Below are 16,511 nucleotides of genomic sequence, written 5' to 3'. Positions count from 1 at the left end.
TCATGGAGCCCTTAATTTCTTTACTGTGTTGTGGTGTAACAGCAAGAATCTTTCCTGTTCTAAGCACCATTCTAAAGAAAAAGTAGTTTGCTTACAGTTAATTTTAGCTGTCAAGTAATTGATTGGATAGAATTCCTATTACAATGTTACTGATATTTGGCTGTGGGCTTCTCCCTGCTTTCTGACCTTTGCTGCCACGACTTGGTGGGACAGTTTTATGGAGAAAGTAATGTGGAAGCCATGCTCAGCTAGTCATTTGTCTACGGTGCCAGCACAGGAATTTTTTTGTGCTATGACCAGACATTGGAAAACAACTCTTTGTTAAACCTATTGGTGCAGTTCTAGAGAACTAAAAATGAAACTAGTACAGTGATGAGGAAAGCCTTTAATTTTTGTGAACTTCATATTTTATTTTAGTTTTATTTTCCAGGAAATAATGACTACGTTACCAAATAACCTTTAATGTAATGCAGCTAGCATATGATGTTCAATTGTTTGAGGTCTACTCCTTTGCTTTTTCAGATGATAAAATATGGTGTAATTGGCACAAACTTCTTGATTGAAGATTTGCTTCACTGGAAAACTCTCTATGTTGCTGGACGCCTACAAAAGCCGGTAACTACCTTAATTTGTTAGTGCCTTGTACTTTTAAATATGGAGATACAGAAAAGAAAAAAATCAGATGCCATAGAAAGTAGTAGGGGTGTAGGTTGTAGCCGTGTTCTTAAGGTGAATCTGATATCTTTTATTAGACCAACTTTAAATTTGTCTGCCTATAGAAAGTAGGGTTAATTTTCAATTGATCACACGCTCTCTAAGGCAGTACTTAACTGTTTTTCCATGGACTAGGAGATACAGTTCTGCTGCAGCACAGCATTTCAGATAGGAAGTAAAATAGAAGTTACTAGATAGACTACCACATTTTAGCTAAATCTGGACATAGCATTCCTAGCATCTTGGTCAGATCATGTTTTAAATAGCTGGATTGTACTTGAGTATTTGCAAAAGGATAGTATGGTATTAATTATAACATACATTTCAGAATTAGTTCTAATTTAGTGTAGCTAAGAAAGCTTTGATATTTTTCAGAAAGAAAGCTGCTTTGCAATACCAATATAATGTATCTATCTCATTGTATTATTACCACACCTCCGTTCAGTGATATGGACTGTGTTACATCAGGGATGCTTGGATAGCCTCTCTGCAGGTCAGTGTTGTATGAAACGTTTCTTAAATGTATACTTAAGCATTCTGTTAGACCTCTAGGTAGCAGCTAGTCTGAGTTAAGTGGGAGAGAGAGAGAGTGCTAATTTCAAAATTTAGGAAAAAGTGTGAGGAGCTGCCTTTATTAGTGTAAAAAAAAAAATCACTAGCAGGAAGCTTAAACAGTTGAGTGTTTACCTGAACCTGGATTTTTTTTAAGGTTTTTTTCATTTTGAGCCCTCACCCTCTCCAGTAAATGTATTACATTTTTTGCTGAAGCTTTTGGTCTGTTCTGCTTACAATGGGTATAGCTTGGCCATGCTATGAATCCCCTATTTACCTCAGAGGAAGTTGCACACTAAAATATACCAAAAAATTTGGCACTTTATATTTAAATGCTCTTAACAATAAGTAGCCAGAGACCTTTTTATGCATATGTGTTTTAATAAGCAGGAAAAAGTATTGGTCGAAATCCTTTTTATTAAGTTAATGGGAGTTCTAGCTACCTAAAGACTTTGTATTTAATTCCATTGTTCCACTATAGGTATGCAGCTGAAGACTTGAACCCTCGCTCCTTGTATCCATCCACATGTAGAGTCAGAATATATAGAGTTACTTATTGCCTATTAGGCAATTGGAACTCGAAACAATCTCACTTAGACAAGTTATTAGCAAACCTTCTGTTTGTTAACCTTTCCAGTTATTTTTGGTAAAGTTTTTTTGGTGGTGGCAGGTCCACCACTAGTTTGACATTCTATTATGGTCTGCAAGTCCTTAGAATGAAAGGTTTTCTCTCTGTAAAATAAATATATAAAACATTCCCCTGAATCAAGAGAAATCAAGGGGAACATTATATGTAGATCATATCAAGTTATTTTCTTTTTTACAAAGCTGTGACATGTGTATGCTAAAAGCTTCATGGTAGGGATATAATAAAAATATGAATTCTATATTTATGCATATATACCATGTGTATAATATGAATTTTTTGCAAGTACACACCATTTTACTATCTCTTGAAAATTTTGTCTCCTTCAAATGCTCTAATAATATCTGCTTCAATCACCAATGTCTTGTGGAACATGAGCTATTTAATAGTTTTTGGTAAAGTGGGGTTTTTTTAAACACCCTTAAACATCTGTTTTATATTTCCAATACCTACAGTGTCTGCTTAGAATGAGTTGTCTTAACTATTGATTCTGTTGACTGTAACAGTACTCAAGTGCTTCCTAAAAATGAATTTTGCTTAAGTTTGCAGAAGTAGTTCACTTCAGTGCTCCATGCTTTAGCAGAAGCTAAAGAAATAATAGTTTTTCATTTTATAGCAGTCATACTCAACCTTTTTGTCCCACAGGCTGGATGAGTGGGACCCAGTCTGTCTGCAGATCCAGCTGATGGGCCTTATGTGTAGGGGTGTAGAGGAAGGTGGAGGAAGCAGCCAGCCTGACCCCAACCTGGTCACAAAGGGGGAAGAGGGTGTGGCATGGCTGGATTTGGCCTGTGAGCCAGGAGGTCAAATACCCCTGATTTATAGAAGTCTTATGATTATTGGTTAGTACTAAAAAGAGGAACTTTCCCATGTTTTTCAACTGTCAATTCATAGGGAAGCAGGGCTGTGTTTATCTAAGAAGGGAGCTAATGTGTGTAAGCGTCTGCTTCATGCATGTGTTAGAGCGGCATCAAAGGAGTCTGTAAGGGGAAAAAAATGTAGATTGAAGATCCTGTTGGCTTTCTACAAAGAGAATTTTTATCTCAAGCCATCCTTCCTGCCTGCCTCCTATATGTTACTATTGGGTGGTAGCCTGCTTTTTATTTATTTCTTAATCAGCAGGGATCCTGGCTTTCTATGATTTTAAAAAAATCCAAAATTCTATGATGATCCAAAACTTGTGTTTTTCCACGATATTAAAATTAAATGCCATATACAGATTGCTTGAAAACTGTAAATATGTCAGATACATTTGCAATTTAAAATTCTACAGGCAACCCCCGCTTAACGTGGTTTCACTTAGCGCTATTTTGCTATAGCACTCACGTAAAATTTATATCTAATTTCAATTAGTGCTGAGTCAGTTTCACTATAGTGCTCAGTGAAGCAGCAGCAGTGGCAAGAAACAGTTAGTGGCAGCAAGTAGGCGGGCTCCAGCAGGGCCCAGGGTGGGGCAGCAGGAGCAGGGTGGTGGTGGGGAGAAGTGGCAGGGGCAAGAAGCAGCAAGTGAATGTGGGGCCCCTGCCAGAGTGCCAGAGCTGGCAGGAGCATGGGCCATGGGCTGGCACATGGGGCTGAAGAAGTGGTGGTGGAGAGAAGCAGTAAGTACGGGGCCCCGTGATGCCAGAGCTGGCAGGAGTGCAGGCCGTGGGCTGGCACATGAAGCAGGCAGGCAGAGGGGTGGGGTGAGACGGTGGTGATGGTGAGAAGCTACGGTAAGCAGCAGCAGTCACCAATTATTTCTGTTTACATTATGGGGAAATGCGTTTCACTTAACGTGGTTCCGCTTAAGTCTTGGTTTTCCTGGAACCAATTAAAAGTGTTAAGTGGGGTTTGCCTGTGCATGTATCAAATTTTGTGTGCGTGTATTACCAGGGTGCATCTACATGTGTGCTTTAATGTTATTTTAACCCATTTTACTACGCATTAAAGCGTTGCACTTTCTCTACTGCACATTAGGGCAGCCTAATGCACATCTATTTAGTATCTCCAACATGAAGCACTAAATAAATGTTCACTAGGCTTCCCTAATGCGCAGTAGTGAAAATGCACACTTATGTGTTAGGAAAAGCACATTAAAGCATATGTAGATGCACCCCCAGTACCTCAATCATTTATAATAAAAAAAATTCTAAATACCTATATATTTTGGGGTTTTGTTTTGGTTTATTTATCTTTGAAAACCAGAGCTCCCCTTGCCCCTTCTCACCAGGATGTGGGTCCAGCTGAGGCTGTCCCTTCCTGCTACTTTGTGGCATTGAGCAGCCCTGATATGCTAGTACCTCTCACTCCCGAATCACAGCTCCCCTCAGGCCTTCCAGTGTGACCCATACCCCTCTGCATAATTTGCAGGCAGAGCTGGCCTTAGGGGTGGGCAGTGAGGGCAACTGCCCAGGGCATCAAAGTATGGAGGGAATGTCACGCTACTCCAAGGCAGGGCCCCACCTCAACTCAGGAAGGGCAGAGGAGGAAGCAGTAAGCTGGGGGTGCCCCCTATTCCCAACCCACAGCTCCCTGCCCCCCCAGTATGTGGGGTGGTGGCGCTGCGGGGTAGTGGGGGTACTTGAGCATAGGTGATGCCACAGGCAACGTGTTATGAGAGCCGGAGGTGGGGAGATACATGCTCTACGCCCAGATTTTTTTCCCCACAGTGAGGCACAGTGCTGTAGCCAGGCTGGACTGGCACTAGGTAGAAGCCATCTCTGCAGCCCAGTAGGCGGGCTCTGGCACAGAAGGCAGAGTTGGAGGCTGGCATTTGTTGCTGCTGCTGCTACCACAGCAAGCCCCACAACAACTGTGCCACCATGGTGAAACTTACCCTGCCCACCACTGCAGTGGGGAGGCAGAAGCCACCTCCACTGTGGTGGCAAGCAGAGGATACCTTACCTTCACAGTGTGGCTGATGCAGGGTTCACGGCAATGGCTGCAATGAGTCTCGCTGCTCACCTCCACCCTCCTGTACTGGCTTCTGCCTACTGGGCTACAGAGGTAGTTCCTGCCACTGGTGACAGCCTGGCCAAGTGGCAGCCCCGTGCCCCACTGGGTGCAGAAATCTGGGGGGGCATGTGCCCCCTACCCCCTCCATGTCCACCCAGCTCATTGATACCAGTGCTCAACCCCTCCCCAGGAGTTTACACAGTGGTGGAGAGCAGACTTCCCGCTTCTTTCCTCTCCTTCCCCTTCCTCCCCAGCCAAGGCCCTGCAGTCGCACATTCTAGCCCTGGGCACCACACAGCACCCTCAGCCACCAAACCTGCCCCGCTCCCTTCCTCACCATGTGGGTTTGGTGTGAGCCACCACCTCCATTTCCCAAGTTGTGTGCGTCACCACCCCTTCCCCTCCATCCCCCCCCCCCCACACACACACACACACATTGCCTATGGCCCCCCTCCTGTAGACTTACCTGCAGGCAGCTGTGAGAGCTGCCGTCCACCATGCTGCCTGGGGCTGTATTACCAGCCATGTGCATGTACGTGTATAACCATGCTACCCTCTGCCTCTTATCACCCTCCTCCCACTCTCCTCAGGCCCAAGCAGCCTCTTGCAGGCTGGAACTCTGTCAGCCTGCAAGGGGAAACCAATGGTTTCCCACATTTTTCTCCTTTAAAGGAGAAAATCCATGTTTTCCCAATGGAAATCCCAGATCCCTGCTAATCATGTATGACATTTTCCTTTTGACGTGGGTAGAATTATTGTTTTAACTAACCTGCTTTTTTTCTAAATCAAGGAAAAGGAAAGAGCCACACAGAAGCTAAAGAGGACCCAATACATTTTATTTATAACAGTCTTGTAATTATAGCCTGGCACTAAAATTGGGAATTTAATACAGATATTAGACCCTTTTGGCTTAATTGCACTATATTATGCATAAATGATCTCTTACCATTAACTTTATATTTATATTTTCCTTTGGCTTGAGTGATACTTTTCAGTAGTTCTGTCTTCAACAGAACTCGCTTCATGAAATCTTGCTTTTGAATGCTCTGGTTTGTTTGTTTGTTTTTTCCCCCCCCAGGTGAAAATTCTGACCCAAAATGAGAACGGCAAGCTGCAAGCTGCCCTTGTTAGCAATTTGAAGAGTGCAGTCACAGCAGCCTTTCTCATGTTGCCAGAAAGTTTCTCTGAAGAAGATCTCTATATGCAGATTGCAGGACTTTCCTACTCTGGTTAGTGTACACATTTATAACCTCTTTTGAAGAGTAAAGCCAGTGTTTGGGGGAGTATCATACTTTGTAGGTGGAGCTGTAGTAATCTACGTACATTGCTAGGGGTAGTAGGAAGTCTGAGCCATAAACTCAAAAGTAAGTAGGCCTTGGTGAGACTGACTATTAAATCTTTAATGTGGCCTGATTGTGCATGTGAATTTGGTGACAGTTTTGGTATTGATTTCAGCTGAAAAAGTCACTGTCTCATCATGTGTGCTAACATTTCATGCTCTGGCAACTTTGTGAGATTTTGGTTCCAAGGGAGATAAATTGAAAAGTATAACTCAATCCAAAGGGGAAAAAATAAATATAAAATTAATGTAAGAGATCACTTGTGTATATTATAATGCAATTAAGCAAAGAGGGTCTAATTTCTATATAAAATTTTCATTTTTAGTACTAGCAACGAAAATCATTTGGGGGCTAGGGCATGTGACTGAGGAGATGCTGAGGGAACTGGGCTTATAGAACAGAAGTTACACACAAACTGGTTTAAGTGATCATAAACTGATTTAAACATGTAACAAAACAGAAGTTCAGTGCAAATAAACCTCTTTCAAAATGGCTGAAACTGGTTTAAGATAAACCTGGCTGAATGTAGTTATCAGACTTAACTGATTTAGGTCATACCAGTTTATGGAACTTCTGTCCTAGACCCCATCCTGGTTTAAGTTAACTCGCAGTCCCCCAACATCCCAAAATGCTTTGCAGCCCTGGGTTGGACTGGGCTGGGCTGTCTGCTTCAGCAGAGCAAGGTTGACCCCAACCCTCTCCTCCGTAGCCAGAGTACTATCACTGTTCTGGCTGGCTGAGAAGGGAGTAGGGGTGGGAAACCCAGTAGCTTGAGGGGAAGGGAGGGATTTAATCCTCCCTCTGTCCCCATTCCCACTGGCATAGGACCCCAGTCAGGGTCTGCCTGGCTGCTCGTCCCCAGCCCCCGCCCCCCCCGCTCCTTGAGCAAGCCATAGTGCTTCACCTTCTTTGATTCTTCTTTCACTGTCTTCAGTAGCTTTTCCTTTTGTTGTGTCTCTTTAGTTAAAGCTTTGTGTGTCAATAGTAACCTTCCAGAATGATTTGTTTCGTTTGTCTCTTTATTCACCCAGGGTTTATATGCTCAGAGACTCTGAGAGGACCGTTGGTCACAAAATTGTACAAACACACCTGGTCCACAGAATATATCCTTACTCCAAAAATCTGGAGCTCTTTTTCTTATTATCCACTTTTCTAGTTCCAGTGCTCTTTTCTCACCAAGCCTGCCATATCAAGTCAATCCAAAAAGGAGTGAAGTCCTGAATTCCAACTGCATCTGTACTCCCTCCCTCGCAAAACCAGTTTGGCAAGTTTAAGTGACTGAGCCCTGGAACAGATTTCACAATCCTCAACAGCTCTTAAGTTCAAGCAGCCTCCAATGTCTAAGTCCAGCATTAAACAACATTTCTGAGTACTGTGCACAATCGAGTCTCTCAGTCCAAACAAATTTAATAGTACCACCCAGGGAAGGGGGAAGCTTCAGCGTTCCTGCAGTGAACAGGGTGCTGGGGATGCTTAGCAAGGGCTGCTGCCCCACTCCTCCTCCAGGCAGACCTCAGCTGGGGACTATGGAGGTCAGGGTGGGGTTTAAGTCCTTCCTCAATCATACTCAGCCTGGCCACGGGCCCCTAGCTCAGCTTCCCTCTAGCCTTCTGGCCACTGCGGAAGGGAAGGGAGGTCTCTAGTACTCCCCAGCTTCTAGCTTGAGCCACTGCAGGCATGTGGCTGTGTTTCTGGAATCAAAAGTGAATGTCTTTGTTTGCTTGCCAGTTCAACCTATGCAGGTTAAACTAACCTGCAAAGATTGAATCAATTCAAGCTTGGGTTTTTTGAATGTCTGTACTTAGCCATTTAGTCTGCATAAGAGAAAAACTGAGGGGGGTATTTGCAGCTGAGGCCAGTGCTGGGGGGACAGGATCATAGCAGTAGTGGCAGGCAGAGTGGCCAGAGGATGACCAGAGGTGGATCCTTCAGCTATCTGACAGGTGGTTCCAACGAGAAGGGAGTGTAGATTGTTCTCAGCGGTGACAGATGACAGAACAAGGAGCAGTAGTCTCAAGTTGCAGCAAAGGAAGTTTAGATTGAATATTAGGAAAAAATCTTTCTTACTAGGAGGGAGGTGAAGCACTGGAACAATTTACCTAGAGATGTGATGGCATCTCTGTCTGTAGAGGTTTTTAAGGCCCAGCTTGACAAAGCCCTGTCTAGAATGATCTTGTTGGGAACAGTCCTGCTTTGAGCAGGGGCTTGGACTAGATGACCTTCTGAGGTCCCTTCCAACCCTAATTTTCTGTGATTCTATGAATGGCTTTCTGATAAGGTTGTGATAGCCACTTTATGCTTGCAGATGACAAAAACGATATTTTTTTGTAAAATTTCTAAAAGTAATGTTCTTTTTTGTAGGTACGCAAAACTGTTTCTCAAGACTACCTGACCTGCAAACTTGGAAAAAAAAATGCCCTTAGATAGTAGAAAATTACCTCATTTTCATATTGAGGTGTCCCGAACCGAAAATTCTGTTTTTAGTGTTCCAAGGGCTTGAAAATAAACTAGGTTCGTTTCTCCACTGGGAAAGGGTGAATCTGATTTGTGTCTTAGCCCTGGGGTGTCAAACATATGGCCTTTGCACTGGTTTTAGCCCCTGGAGGTGCTCTATCCAGCCTGTTGGACTACCAGCAGGCTACTAGAAGTGGCAAGGCATGGCCAGGAAGAGTGGCCTACTGAAGAATCCAGGACCCTTGGGCCCCAGTGGACATGGATAAACAGTGGCTGATCCACCTCTGGTCACCCTCTGGCCACTTTGCCTATCACTACTGCTATGATCCTGTCTCCCCAGCCCTGGCCCCAGCTGCAATTCCCAAGCTTGAGCTGCCACTGCAGCATAGGGTGTGCAGCAGCAGCTCTGGCTTCAGTACAGGGCTCACAGCAGGGGCTATTATGTCAGAGCTGGAGCTGCTGATGTGGCCACCAGAGCTGCTTCTATGTGCTCCAAGTTGGAGCCAGAACTGTTACCCACACCTCCTCATGCCCCGTGCTGGGTCCAGTCCAGAAGGAGCCGAATGGTTTGGATCTGGCCCAGGTCACAAAATTAATTTGACAGCTCTATCTTAGTTGATCCATTCCCCTCCCCCAGCCCCTCCACTGGTAATTTTTCCAGTGTTTGAGGCTTCCTATGATCCTAAATTAGCCAGTGAATCAGAATGATGATTCTTGGTAGCGATGAGTTTTGCTTGACTTGTACAGAATGGTGAGTCAGCCTGTGTGTGTAGATAATGTTCTTTTTCAGGCTGAGAGAGAATGGAGGAAACTAATTGTCTTGCCATGTAAATTCTAGAACTCCTGCCAAAAGTAGCAGCTGATGGTCCAGACAAGAACTGTGTACTGTTGAAGAACTTGTTAGAGTCTAACTAATGTCATAACCTAATGTGGTGGGTCCAAATCCTAAAGTCCTTATTGAAATTGATAAACAACTTGCTTTAGGCAAAAACTGAGTAACTTTTGTCTGTCTTACAGATGATTAGGCAGGTGGAGAAGAATAAAAGCATAAACAGTTGAGCTCCTAAACTTTCTCTTTAATTGAAGATTTTTTTAATCCTGTAAATTTTAGCCTTCTCAAATAATGAAACATGAAAAAATTATAAAAACTCCTACTAAAGAGACTTACTAAAATATGCTGTTTAAAAAATTATTAACTAATCCTCTAGAGGTGCACCAATACATTGGTCCGTTGCTGTTTATTAAAAAGTAAATTTATTGTGGAGCAAAATACAGCTAGATTACTTTGTAGTAGTATTCTGTGGCATTCGTGTTAAGTGGCCACATCTTTTCTTGCAAGTTGCACCTTGGGGGAGGTTACTTTAGTCATGCAATAAAAAAGCGCGGGTCACTAAAAATGCAGAAAGTCAAAAAAAAAGCAAATCAAATTTATTCCCTTGAAGTTTTGTGATGGGTATCTTTGCCAGCAGCTTTTGCTTGAGAAGGTGATATCAGTCATAATATGATGCTGATTGCTGCTATCTGTGCTCCAAATTCTGCCCTCAGAATGGAAGCAGCCCTGCATTATCTCTCTACACATGCTGTTTTTGGGGTGCTTTATAACTATACTTGGTTGCTTGCTGTAACTGTTGCATGAATGTGAAAAATTTACAAAACTTAGAGGTGTGTGCATTTTTTTTTCTCCCGCCTTGGAAACATGGGCTGAGGGTGTTTAATTGTGAGGGTTGGGAAACTTGTTTGGGGTTTGTTTGTTTTTTTTAGCAAAATGTGAACACTGGGCTTTTGGCAGAATAGCATGATAAAGGACCAGGTCCTGTTTTTGGGGAGTGTATGTGGCTTGAAAAATATTTAAAGATTATAGTTTTTCAAGTAAATTCGGTGCCATTTTAGTTCCCATTATATTCTGTTTCTTTGTGTTTTGGCTACTTAGGTTTAAGAGAATAAACTGGTTTTTTTTTTTTGATTTAGGTGATTTCAGAATGATAATTGGAGAAGACGGGTTAAAGGTGCAGAACATAGTGAAACCTAATGTGCCCCATTTTCAGAAGCTCTATGCTAACATATTACAGGACTGCCCTCAGGTTGTATATAAGCATCAGCTTGGAAGGCTGGAGGTAAGTGGTACATGTTATACCTTTTTAAATCCACAAGAGAGTATGCTTAATTCTTTGAGAGACGACAGGAATTACACCGTGCACTTCTGTGACTTTTTGTCTAATTCCTCTGTCTCCCATATATTATCCTTGGGTTAATCCGCGAAGTCAGCAGCTGACAAACATGGCACAAATGCCAGTTGCTAAGACCAAGGCTTGGTTAATGCAAATAGTAACTAGTGTTCAGTGGCAAGGGAACAGGTAAAGGGTGTTTTAAAATGGGGATCAGCAACCCACGGCACATGAGGCCATTTTGCTTGGTGTGCCACCGCCGGCCCAGGCCCTGGGCAGCTGCTGCCAGCCATGGAGCCTGGACTGCTCCCAACAGAGGCCTGAGAGGCTTCAAGCCTGCTGGAAGCAGCCCAGGCCCCATGGCTGGCAGAAGCTACATAGAGGCTTGGCTGGCTACAGCCAGGAGGCTGCAGATAGCTGCTCGGGAGCCCCTGCATCAGCTCCATACAGCCGGTGGCTGCTCACGCACCTGAGAGTGGATGGCAGGGGAGGGGCCAGAGGCAGCACAACCCCGGCCCCTCTCCCGCCATCCGCTCTGAGGCATATGTGCAGCCACCAGCACAGAGGTGATTTGCAGCCTGCCTGCTGCCTGTCACAGCTGCCCAAAGCCTAGGCTGGCTACAGCTGTGCCAGACTCCAGAGCCCCAGCATCAGTTCTGTGCTGGCAGTGACAGCATGTGTGCCTCAGAGAAGACAGCAGGAGAGGACCTGGGGTTGTACTACCTCAGTCCCTTCCCCCACCATCTGCTCTTGAGCTGGCACAGCCACTAACATCAGCTCTGTGTTAGGGTCCCAGAGCAGGGCAGCAGCAACCTCTTCCCAGTTGGGCCAGGGCTAGGCTCAGCTGGGCTGGGAGGCTCTACCCCTCCCAGCACCGCTCCTGCCACCCGCCCTACTCCTGCCTGCTATGAGCGTAGCCCCTCCACTGGGGAGAGGCTGGCATTGCCCCTGCCAGGAGCACCGAACCTTTGTGGGCTCAGCTGCGCAGGGAGGGCAGATGACAGCAGCACTGAGAGGGGGGGCTACAGGGGGGCTAAGGCAAACTTTGGGGTGACTATAGCTGCCCCTCCTCCTCCCCCCACACTGCCTCTGCAGCTGGCTGATGGGCGGGCTCTGGACCATGGCCTCAGCAAATCATGCTGCAGCCCGGGTGCTAGCTCCCCAGAGAAGCACAAGGGCTGCAACAGGCCCAGGGTGTTGTTGGGTCAGCCTTTGTCCTGCAGCCCAGTTGCCTAGCTGTGCGCGTGTCTGGTTCTGTGTGCATCTCTGGTTGTGTGTCTGGTTCTGTGTGTGTGTGTGTGTGTGTGTGTCTGATTGATTCTCTCTTCTCTCTTTCTTTCTCTCTCTTTTCTTCCTCCTTTTTTTTCTCTCTACAACATTCTTAGCAAAAACACAGCAACAAAGGTAGTGTATCAAGTTTTATTTACTGTCACCAGATTTAGAATTTTTAGATAACCTGGTATTTACTGAAAAAAAGTAAAAATTATGATCATTAACTACATTAATATGCAGTGTCCCCGACCATGTATCCCTGGCCCTGGTGTCGTTTTTCTGGCATGCCAGCACTCTGCCACTTTATAAGGTAGACGTTGTACATTTTTTGGCATTTCAGCCAAAAACATTGCCTACCCCTGTTTTAAAACATGTGGCTTAATGACTTTCATAATAAAGAAATTATGAAGGCGATGGTTCAAAACAGATGGCTTGGAATAATAATTTGGGAAGTAATTAGTCTAAATAAAAAATGGGTACCTGTGCTAGTCTATTTAAAGCTATTTGGGGTACTTCTAAATACACTGAAGTCTGTAGTGCACTATTTAATGCACTTATGATAAAGGGAAGGAAGAAACTTGAAAAGGACCATTTATCTAATATAGCTATAGTTAGATTAAAACATTGTCTTACATTAATGCCAAAATAATTACCATGCAAAATAATCAAAACCAAGTAACACAAAACAAATTATTTGTTCACTTGTAAGGTTGAGACAAGTTGGATACTTAAACCTTTGCATGGGAAACACCATCTAAAGATACTGGACTGAGGTCTGCATTTCATTGTTTAATTTGAAAGAGGTTAAGTTACACAATTTGGAAAAGCAAATATATACTCTCATTCCCCAAACTAAAGAGCACAAATGCAGCCATTTTAACCCTAATCAAAACAAAATATAACAGAATAGCATGAAGAGATTTATTTCTATTAATAGTTGAAGGCATGTTCTACAATTTTATGCACACATTTGGGATCTCTCAGAGATGTTCTTGCTGGATTTGGAGTTCTCGAATATTTAATTCAGCTTTCCTGCATCTGTCAGGTTGTACAATTGTGTGGAAGATTACTTGTAGGTACTGTTGAATTTAGTAAAAGATCCATTGAATGGTCAAAGATATGTTGAAAAACACGGAGCCAAGGGAGTGATAGTCAAAATACCTCCTGTATTTAATAATAGACGTAACATGGTCAAAGTTTAAGAAAGACCATAGAGCATTTCTGACCAAGTTTGAATGTAAATTAATATATAAAAGGAGAGTCCTGTAACATGCATATCCTGTATACAACACTAAAGAAAATCATGACCCTTGAATGTACTTGACATATTGAATATTGAACAGAGAGGTGGTTAGCCATTTTAGATGAAGTCAGGCAGGAGATTAACTAGCTGGAATGGAATATGGAATACTGTGTTCCATGATCTTTGATGCTATATTTTGTTTTTTCTGTTTATTTATTAAAAAGTAACTTGGTTATTTTTACCGCAGAATGTGTATGTAGTTATGATGCTATTTGGGTAACACAGTAAGTCCTGCTAGGTTGTCTTTCATGTTCAGGCCTGGGAGAGCATATTGGAAGGGATTGGGGGAATTTTATTACTGTTGTGTGTAAAATAGATGGCATCCAGTTTTTGTAATGATAGGTAATGTTAGGTAATTTTGTGAGCGACCAGTGGTAGCCCAAAGCCATTTTTGCTTTAACGAGCAGTCGTTTTGGGTAAGCTTTTTGAGAGAATTATCCTGGTCCATGTCCATGGGGGCCAGTGGGGGAGGTTATGCTTAGGGGCAACCAACACGGGTTCATTAGAGGCAGGTCCTGTCAAAACCAACCTGGTGGCCTTCTATGACCAGGTCACAAAATCCTTAGATGCAGGGGTAGCAGTGGACGTAGTCTTCCTGGACTTTTGGACAGCCTTCGACACTGTCTCTCACCCCATTCTCATTAAAAAACTGGGGGACTGTGGTGTCGACACCTACACAGTCAAATGGGTTGCCAGCTGGCTGGAGGGCCACACCCAGAGGGTGGTGGTGGATGGGTCATTCTTGACCTGGAGGGATGTAGGCAGTGGGGTCCCCCAGGTCTCAGTGAACATCTTCATCAGTGACTTGGACGAGGGGGTGAAAAGCACCTTGTTCAAATTCGCAGAAGACACTAAGATGTGGGGAAAAGTGGGCACGCTAGAAGAGAGGGACAGGCTGCAATTGGATCTGGACAAGTTACAGGGGTGGGCAGATGAGAATAAGATGGGATTTGATACAAGTGCAGAGTACTACACCTAGGGAGAAAAAGCCAGCAGCATACCTACAGGCTGGGGAACTCCCTTCTCGTCAGTGCAGAGGCAAAAAAGGATCTTGGAGTCATTATTGATGCCAAAACGAAGATGGGCCGGCAGTGTGGGGATGCAGTCAGGAAGGCCAACCGCACCTTGTCATGCTTCCACAGATGCATCTCAAGCAGGTCCAAGGAGGTGATCCTCCCCCTCTATGCAGCACTGGTCAGGCCGCAGCTGGAGTATTGCGTCCAGTTCTGGGCGCCGCACTTCAAGAGGGATGTCGACAGCATCGAGAGGGTCCAGAGGAGGCCACTCGCATGATCAGGGGGCAGCAGGGCAGGCCCTATGAGGAGAGGCTACGGGACCTGAACCTGTTCAGCCTCCAAAAGAGAAGGCTGAGGGGGGATCTTGTGGCCTGCTATAAACTAGTCAGGGTGGATCAGCAGGCATTGGGGCAGTCCCTATTCCCCTGAGCACTGCCAGGAGTGACTAGAAATAACAGTCACAAGCTGGCAGAGGGTAGATTCAGATTAGATATCAGGAGGTGCTACTTCACTGTCAGGACAGCTAGGATCTAGAACCAACTTCCAAGGGAGGCTAGATGAACACCTTGCTGGGGTCATTTGACCCCAGTACTCTTTCTTGCCATGGCAGGGGGTTGGACTTGATGATCTGCTCAGGTCCCTTCTGACCCTATCAACTATGGAACTATTTTGTTTACTGATCCCCCTAAAGATGATTAAGTTCACAGTTTTCACTGTCTTATTTTTTATAATGTTCAGATTGATAAAAGTCCAGAAGGTCAATTCACACAATTAATGGCTTTGCCCAGGACGCTGCAACAAAAGATAACTACTCTTGTAGACCCTCCTGGCAAGAACCGAGACGTGGAAGAGATTTTACTGCAAGTTGCCCATGACCCTGACTGTGGATTAGTGGTACACCAGGGTATGTTTATAGATTAACATGTAGATTCTTTTTCAAGACATGGTCTATTTAAGAATAAATGTTGTTATAGTATGTGTAGGCTTGGCAGAATTTGATTTTTTTTTTTTTTTTTAATTTGTTTGTGTGTTAAGTATTTATTTCAATTTTTTATTTTAAATTAACAACATAAGAGATTTTCTATGCCTAGAGTGGCAAACAAAACAACCAAAAGACTATGAAAAAACCAGAACTTAAGCAGCTTGTTATCTTTCTCCAGCCTACTTCCAGCACCCCTGAACCAGCAGCTAACTGCTTTATTGATGAGTCATTAGGCCACAGGCTGTTTTTCTTTTTAAAGAGATTGGACTGCTATACTTCAGCCTGTGACTTCCTTCTGTTCCCCCCTTTTTTAGTTATTAACAATGGAAATATTTTCCATTGTCTGCATGTGAGTTGAAAATCAGCTTTTACTGATTAAAAATTGAAACCTGCCACAACTAAGTATGTGCCACTTAAGTTCTGATAGAGTATAGCCTAACAACTTGAAGGGAAGAAAAAGACTTGATCTTGAGATGTTTTGGATATAATTGGATATAGAGAGAGGTTTTTTGAAACCTTATTAACTGACATCTATTTATATGAATGAAAAAGTATAAATCCCCTCTTTCAAAATCTAAAATAAAATTGAGTTAGTTTAATTAGAACATCTATCTTTATTTCTGGTTGCTTGAAATCCTTAGGACTGCCTAGCCTGGCAGAACAGATCTAGGGCTTCAATTAAATGTTGAATTTTGTATTGCATCAGTGCTATGCAGAGGTGCTTTGTACTGCAGAATTAATTTGGAGTTGGAGGTGTAATTCCAGTAAGTGGCAGAATTCTCACAATACAATTTAATAAATATGCATGTGGGGTGCCTTGCGGAGATCAGGCTTGGGGCAAAAAGAATGAACATTTCACTTTCATGGGTTATTCCTGCAGATCGAGATTTAGTTGCATTTGCAAGTTAATGGATAAGAACCTAAGAGTTGTCATATTGTGTGAAACTACAGGTCCATCTGGCCCAATATCATGCATCTCTGTGGCAGAGGGCAGTTGCTAAGGGGGAGAATATTTTAGCATGGTGTATCCATACTGATCTGTTCCCTGCTCCTCTCCTCCTATAGCTTCCAAACTTTAGAAGCTTAGGTCCTAACTTTGAGATTACGCCTTTAACTAGGATGTGTAATAC

General features: G+C 43.7%; 1 protein-coding gene across 5 annotated transcripts in view; it reads left to right on the top strand.

Annotated features, from left to right (window-relative positions):
• TAMM41 (TAM41 mitochondrial translocator assembly and maintenance homolog) overlaps window positions 1-16,511 on the top strand; it is a 55,427-nt gene that overhangs the window by 12,758 nt on the left and 26,158 nt on the right. For all 5 annotated transcript variants that reach the window (XM_090022639.1, XM_090022641.1, XM_090022643.1 and 2 more), the window contains 4 exons: window positions 523-615; window positions 5,928-6,078; window positions 10,612-10,757; window positions 15,138-15,303. In XM_090022639.1, the coding sequence (XP_089878765.1) occupies window positions 523-615; window positions 5,928-6,078; window positions 10,612-10,757; window positions 15,138-15,303 (556 nt within the window). The remainder of the gene's footprint in view (window positions 1-522; window positions 616-5,927; window positions 6,079-10,611; window positions 10,758-15,137; window positions 15,304-16,511) is intronic.

Source organism: Crocodylus siamensis, chromosome 11 (genome assembly GCF_052110815.1).
Source record: "Crocodylus siamensis isolate JL-2025a chromosome 11, ASM5211081v1, whole genome shotgun sequence".
Taxonomy (NCBI): domain Eukaryota; kingdom Metazoa; phylum Chordata; order Crocodylia; family Crocodylidae; genus Crocodylus; species Crocodylus siamensis.
The sequence above is the reverse complement of the archived record's forward strand: the minus strand, read 5'-3'. Positions and strand labels throughout refer to the sequence as shown.